The following is a 7,914-nucleotide window of genomic DNA, read 5'->3' as shown; positions in this document are numbered from 1 at the left end:
TAGTTTGAATGGTATACCATTGAGGCTTGAATGGTATACCATTGGTGTATGGTGGGTGCTGTGCGAATGGTATTCCAATGGTATATCAATGGTGTATGATAAATGGTAGTCAATGGTATACCATTCAATTTTTTTTATAAGGGTCAGGGAAATGAGGGTGAAATATTTTCCGCCCCCATCCCCTATATTGGCGAAACCTGGATTCGCCCTTGGGTATGGAACTTGTAAAAAAAAAGGTTTACTTTTTTGTAATCAAGAACCCCCAGCAATACATGGTTACGGGCCAGGATGTTTAGTAGTCTTTATGTACATAATTATGTTGTTTACCTTGCTGCTGCATAATGGAGAACTGTCCACCCTTCATTATCTGTTGTCTCTATGTCTGCGTTGTTATCAAGCAACATCCGAACGCACTCGTCATGTCCTCCCCTCGCGGCAAGCATAAGTGGTGTGGCTCCATTTAACGTCTGTTTGATTATGATGCAGAAAAAAAGTACACTATTTAGTTTAAGTTCTGTACAAATAAATGAAAGATTAGTGAATATGCAATAAATTGCCCTTGTTTTACAAATCAGGTATGAACGAAACGTAATCACACTTTTTACACATGTATTTGTAATTTAGTATTCATTTTAACAACTAACTCCGATTAGCCCCTGCATGTAAAGGTATTGTTAGGTGATTTTTTTTTCTAAATTTCGAAACAGAAAAAACAGGAAGGAAACATTGAGTAAAAATTCATTCTATTTTCGATATTTAAAACACAAAACGGTCATTTTTCAATATTTTGATTCAAGGATGAAATATGTAAAAACGGGAAAACAGAAAAGCGGTTCATTTTTTCCGTTTTACTGTTTTCCTTTGAAAAACACAAAATTGAATCAATCAGAAACACGAATTATCTAATCGTACCACCGTCAAGGTACGATTAGATTCCTTTTCCTTTGGCCAAACGGAATATTGAAGACCGAAGCTTTTTTTAAAGGGGTGGAACCATAACTAATTACCTATAGCTGACCAGCCTTGTTTAACCTTGATGTTAAAAATTATGTACTATTTTGTTCACTTTGGCTTTTATCTATGGCTCTGCAAAAATCACAGTTCCAACTGACTTTTTGTACATAATTATGTGCGGAACCGGCAGGTATCTTAATTTGTATGTGTACCGCGAAAAGATAAGATGCAAATTTGTTGAATGGTATTTTAGACCCACCCCCAAGTACAATTATTAGCATTATTATTCCATCATCCTAGGTAAAAGTGTATTTTAATAGAGGCGTAGAGAGGAGATGCTACATTTTCGACGAGCCATAATTCAAAATCCAGGTGGATAGTTGTTAACATCAAGTTTGACAAGGCCGGCCAGTGCTTAGTTCTGGTTTCGCCCCTTTATCATAAGCTTAAGCAGTCTTCAATGTTCCATTTGGCCAAAAGAAAAGGAATTATCTAATCGTATCTTGACGGCGGGACGATCAAATAATTCGTATTTCTGATTTCGAAGCGAAAAAAGGAAACGAGAAGGCGCGCTCAATTTTCTGTTTCGTGAAGGCGAAACAGCAAAAAGAGATGACATTTCAATTCAATTTTCAGTTTTGTGAACAAAGTAAACAAGAGTTTCGATTCAATTTTCTGTTTCGTGAACGCGAAACAGAACAAGGAAATGAAAATTTCAATTTATTTTTGTGTTTTTCAAAAGAAAAACTAAAAATTAAAATATATAAAAATTGTAAAACGGAAAAATAAACCGTTTTTATGTTTTCCCGTTTTTGTCTCACCTGCAAGGCAGAGCGAGACTATAGGCACCGCTTTTCCGACGGTGGCGTAGTCAACATTGAAATCGTAACCATGGTTAAGATTTTGTCATAACTAAGTATATAAACCTAGTTCTTGAAACTTGGACATAAAGGTAATAAAGTATTACTGAACATCCTGCCTGAGATTCAAGTCACATGACCAAGGTCAAAGGTCATTTAGGGTCAATGAACTTAGATCATGTTGGGGGAATTAATATCGAAATCTTAACCAAGGTTAACACTTTAAAATGTTGTCATAACTTCGAAAGCATATGGACCTAGTTTTTAAAACTTAGACATAAGGGTAATGTGTATCACTAAGGATCCTGCCCGAATTTCAGGTCACAAGATTAAGGTCAAAGGTCACTTATGGTCAACAGACTTTGGCCATGTTGGGGTTATTTGAGGAACTGTCATAACTTCAAAGATTTATGGATCTAGTTCATGAAACTTGGACAGAAGAGAAACCATTCCTGTATACCATGTGCGAGTTTCAGGTCACATGACCAAGGTCAAAGGTTACTTAGGGTCAACGAAATTTTGCCATGTTGGGGGGTATTTGAGGAACTGTCATATTTTTAAAAGTTTAAAGATCTAGTTCATAAAACTTCTTGAGACATAAGAGCAATCAAGTATCCTGTGAGTTTCAGGTCACATGACCAAGGTCAAAGTTCATTTAGGGTCAACAAACTTTGGTAATGTTGGCGACCGGTCTTTGTGGAAATGTCATAACTTTAAATGTTTAAAGATCTAGTTCATGAAACTTAGACATTAGAGCAGCAATGTATCCATGAACAAAAGTTTAACGATCTAGTTCATGAAAATTAGACGTAAGAGCAGCAATGTATCCATGAATACCTTGTGTGCGTTTCAGGAACATGGCCAAGATCATAGGTCATTTAAAGTTCACCTGTGTCTATGATATATTACAAAAAAGAATCCCAGAAAAAATTGCGTTCGAAAATAATTATTTAGTGCTTCAAAAATTGAATTATAAAGTGACCGGAAACACCATCTTAATTTCATCCCATACACTTATGTGTACTATTTAGGTGTCTATAAGACGCCTATTTACAAAGTCAGGGTTTGCCTTGTAGTTTTAGCTTTTCATTCTCAATAATGGTTGTTTTCAGGGTTTATTAGTTCCATACATGCACTTGTACACATGTTTCATCTTGGTTTGAGAATTTTTTTAAATCGGCTGCTCACAAAGTTAAACAATACCTTTAACTCTGGCCGTGTTGGGAGTATGTGTTTAATTGGCATTATAACCTAGAAAGGTTAAACACCGACATAAGGGTAATCAAGTATGAATTATTGTTCTGCACATGTCTTAGGTCATGATCATGGTCAAAGATGATTTTTGGGTCAATTAATGGACGTAATATTATTATCATATTAGCGTTTTTTCTGTGAATGATTATTCATTAGCTGTTTCAAAGGCAACACTGATGCTATATGGGATTGCGTAATGCAGGCGAGACTGCTAGAGGCGTTCCACTTGTTCCATTTCATATTTCACTCTTCATTGTGTTTTAAATCTCGAAAATATAATCAATTTTCACTAAATATTTTGTTTTTGCTTTTTCCGTTTGGAAATTAGAAAAAAAACGAATTATCTAACATTACCTGCATTCATATAATTATCATCCATATTTCTCTTTCTGAAATTTCTTATGTAAAGATCAACTGGTTGAAAGAGAAGCCTGTGCTAGATATTTGATTTTTCGTGATATGAGATCGACGCCAAAATCTTCGAGTCATGAAACAACTTATCAAAAGGCCTCTATTTTCATCTGACTAAAATATTTCATGAGTGTTCGTCCCAAATAACTCTTATCAGTCGAATGATGACAATTATTTGAGGATTATTTTCACGATTAAACTGTATTTTCTTTATTCAAATTTACTATAGCTCTTTGTAAAAAAAGTAAAACTTTTTAGATTTTTTACACAATTTCTCTTTTCAAATTTAAGACTTGTAATTCGTAAATGTCAAAGGTGTGATCGACTTGAAAAATAGTTACATGCATACAAATACCTGTATACTTGCACCAAGAGCGTTGTCACTATCATCAACTTTATCGGTAGTTCTGTCCCTCAAGAGATATGTCAAACATTCTAAGTGACCATTTGATGCAACAAAATGAGAAGCTGTCCAACCGTCATCATCGCGCGCCTCTATATCTGCCCCATGCGTAATTAAACATTGCGTGATGTCTAGAAAGCCTCTTTGAGAGGCAACATGAAGAGCTGTTTTTCCATCCTTTGTGGCCATGTTAACATCAGCTCCTGCCTTCACTAGAAATTCAACAATTTCAAAATGATCTTCCGATGAAGCGAAACATAATACTGTAATTTGGTTGGTATCCATTATGTTGACGTTTGCTCCGTTGGCAACGAGATATTTTACAATGTCTATCTGATTGTTATCTGAAGCTACATGAAGAGGTGTCCATCCATCTTTCGATTTATCGACATCTGCTCCTGCTTTCACCAGACATTTAACAATATCAAGATGACCGTTCATTGAAGCCAGATAGATTGATGAGATCTGATTATTACTTTCTGCGTTAATGTTTGCACCCTCAGCAATGAGATATTTTACAATATCTATGTGATTATCCTGTGACGCCGTATGGAGAGGTGTCCATCCACCTTCTCTCGATTTATTGACATCTGCTCCTGCTTTCACCAGAAATTTAACAATATCAAGATGACCGTTCATTGAAGCCAGATAGATTGATGAGACCTGGTTATTACTTTCTGCGTTAATGTTTGCACCCTCAGCAATGAGTTTTTTTACAATATCTATATGATTGTTTTCTGACGCCACATGAAGAGGTGTCCATCCATTTTCATCCGATTTATTGACATCTGCTCCTGCTTTCACCAGACATTTAACAATATCAAGATGACCGTTCATTGAAGCCAGATAGATTGATGAGATCTGATTATTACTTTCTGCGTTAATGTTTGCACCCTCAGCAATGAGATATTTTACAATATCTATGTGATTATCCTGTGACGCCGTATGGAGAGGTGTCCATCCACCTTCTCTCGATTTATTGACATCTGCTCCTGCTTTCACCAGAAATTTAACAATATCAAGATGACCTTTCTTTGAAGCCAGATAGATTGATGAGACCTGATGATTAGTTTCTGCGTTAATGTTTGCACCCTCAGCAATGAGTTTTTTTACAATATCTATATGATTGTTTTCTGACGCCATATGAAGGGGTGTCCATCCACCTTCACCCGATTTATTGACATCTGCTCCTGCTTTCACCAGAAATTTAACAATATCAAGATGACCTTTCTTTGAAGCCAGATAGATTGATGAGACCTGATGATTAGTTTCTGCGTTAATGTTTGCACCCTCAGCAATGAGATATTTTACAATATCTATGTGATTATCCTGTGACGCCGTATGGAGAGGTGTCCATCCATCTCCATCGAATTTATTGACATCTGCTCCTGCTTTCACCAGACATTTAACAATATCAAGATGACCGTTCATTGAAGCCAGATAGATTGATGAGATCTGATTATTACTTTCTGCGTTAATGTTTGCACCCTCAGCAATGAGATATTTTACAATATCTATGTGATTATACTGTGACGCCGTATGGAGAGGTGTCCATCCACCTTCTCTCGATTTATTGACATCTGCTCCTGCTTTCACCAGAAATTTAACAATATCAAGATGACCTTTCTTTGAAGCCAGATAGATTGATGAGACCTGGTTATTACTTTCTGCGTTAATGTTTGCACCCTCAGCAATGAGTTTTTTTACAATATCTATATGATTGTTTTCTGACGCCATATGAAGGGGTGTCCATCCATGATCATCCGATTTATTGACATCTGCTCCTGCTTTCACCAGAAATTTAACAATATCAAGATGACCTTTCTTTGAAGCCAGATAGATTGATGAGACCTGGTTATTACTTTCTGCGTTAATGTTTGCACCCTCAGCAATGAGTTTTTTTACAATATCTATATGATTGTTTTCTGACGCCATATGAAGGGGTGTCCATCCATTTTCATCCGATTTATTGACATCTGCTCCTGCTTTCACCAGACATTTAACAATATCGAGATGACCATCACGTGCAGCCAGATAGATTGATGAGACCTGGTTATTACCTTCTGCGTTAATGTTTGCACCCTCAGCAATGAGATATTTTACAATATCTATGTGATTATTCTGTGACGCCACATGAAGAGGTGTCCATCCATCTTCATCGGATTTATTGACATCTGCTCCTGCTTTCACCAGACATTTAACAATATCAAGATGACCATTGCATGAAGCCAGATATATGGACGAGATCTGATATATACATTCTGCGTTAATGTTTGCACCCTCAGCAATGAGATATTTGACAATATCTATGTGATTATTCTGTGACGCCATATGAAGAGGTGTCCATCCACCTTCATTCGATATATTGACATTTGCTCCTGCATTCACTAGATATTCCAAGATATCATAATGACCTTCCTGTGCAGCCACATAGAGTGGTGAAATCCCCCTATCATTTTCTGCCTTGATGTTTGCACCCTCAGCAATCAGGTGTTTTACAATATGAAAGTGACCTTTCTCTGAAGATAGGTGTAGAGGCGCATGGCCAAGGTGATCCACACTATTCAGGTTCGCTCCTTGAGAAATGAGATATTTCACAATGTCATAATGACCATTGTCTGATGCATAATGTAGAGGTGTTGCTCCATTCTTCCCCACCTTATTTACATCTGCCCCTGAACTTACGAGACATTCAACTACATCATGATGACCTTTATTTGATGAAATACATAGGGGTGTATCGCCATCTGATGTTGCTTTGTTTACATCTGCCCCATGTCTGCCTAAACACTCAACCACATCTAACTGACCGAACCGTGAGGCAAGGTAGAGAGGTGTATAACCATTTTTATCACTCTCATTGATATCCAGATATTGAGCGAGATTCCGAAGACGACTCTCAGACTCATCTTCAGGACGATTGCCATCATTCCCGCTATGCTTAATAAATTTATCCCTCACGCCAATGATGTATTTTACCAACTCGATGTGCCCTTCTTCTGAAGCAATGTGGAGGATTGTCTTCCCATCTGTATCTTCTACCCCTTCCTGGATTATATCAATTGTCCCATCCTCAAGAATGGATCTTGTCTTCACAACATCCCCTTCCTTCACTGCTGCAATAAGCGCCTTGTTCATGATGTGATCAATCCCGGTCGCTATAACGATTGCCAAAGAAAGATGTAGGTTGATAACCAAAAGTTGATGTAATTGTCAAGCATATTTGTGAAGTCGTGTCATGCAAACTACAAATTAAACCGATCTGAATGAGTAACTTCCCATTTAGATTTACTTTGTTTCCACCTAATTGACACAAATTTTTTCATCCTCAAGGATATAAATGTATTGTCTTCATAACATCTCCTACACCTGCGATAAGTTCCTTTTTCGGATCAATCCTGGTCAATGATTGTAGGTGTATGACATGATAACCAATGTTATATTTTTGCATATTGATGAAGTTATTCCATGCAATACTACAATTTAAATCGATTTGAGAAGTGTTTATGGAGATCAGCTATCCCTTTTCCTGGATGATCGACACATGTTGCCTTATCCTCAAGAGTAGATGTTCTCTTCAAAGCATCTTCTTCCGTAGCTTCTGCGATAAACGTCTTATTCATTATGTGATGAATCCCTGTCAGCAAATTCTTGAGAAAGATGTAGGTCTAAGTGGAAAACCTGATAAACAAGAAGTTAATATTTATCCAGGATATCTTAAGAAGATTCACGCACGCAAACACATAGGATATGGTGTTGCACCCACAAATGTAATAACGCCCACAAATGTAATAACGCCCACAAATGTAATAACACTTTACCCACAAATGTAATAACGCCCACAAATGTAATAACACTTTACCCACAAATGTAATAATTTCACCCACAAATGTAATAATGCACTTTACCCACAAATGTAATAATTTTTGATCGCCCACAAATGTAATAATGACTTTACCCACAAATGTAATAAATTTGAAGGGATTTTTGGCAAATCCGTTCTGAACTAGAATCGTATACTAATGCGTTCAT

The 7,914-nt window shown here is 36.8% G+C and overlaps 1 protein-coding gene across 1 annotated transcript; it reads right to left on the bottom strand.

Annotated features, from left to right (window-relative positions):
- Positions 1–243: 243 nt before the first annotated feature.
- On the bottom strand, positions 244–7,622 carry LOC121430153 (serine/threonine-protein phosphatase 6 regulatory ankyrin repeat subunit B-like). The gene is made up of 2 exons (XM_041627430.1): positions 3,835–7,622; positions 244–467 (listed from the first exon to the last, which is right to left on the bottom strand). Exons 1-2 carry the CDS (start codon positions 7,018–7,020, stop codon positions 324–326), a joined length of 3,330 nt encoding a protein of 1,109 aa, XP_041483364.1. The 5' UTR covers positions 7,021–7,622; the 3' UTR covers positions 244–323.
- Between the last annotated feature and the right edge of the window lie 292 nt (positions 7,623–7,914).

Source organism: Lytechinus variegatus, chromosome 16, assembly GCF_018143015.1.
Source record: "Lytechinus variegatus isolate NC3 chromosome 16, Lvar_3.0, whole genome shotgun sequence".
Lineage (NCBI taxonomy): Eukaryota > Metazoa > Echinodermata > Echinoidea > Temnopleuroida > Toxopneustidae > Lytechinus > Lytechinus variegatus.
The sequence above is the reverse complement of the archived record's forward strand: the minus strand, read 5'-3'. Positions and strand labels throughout refer to the sequence as shown.

Bases quoted from the DNA above. Each gene is read 5' to 3' on its own strand.
- LOC121430153 (XM_041627430.1), bottom strand. From the start codon at position 7,020: ATGAACAAGGCGCTTATTGCAGCAGTGAAGGAAGGGGATGTTGTGAAG. The intron at 468-3,834 runs GTATTTGTATGC...ATAATCAAACAG, and splicing joins CTCTTGGTGCAAGTATACAG to ACGTTAAATGGAGCCACACC.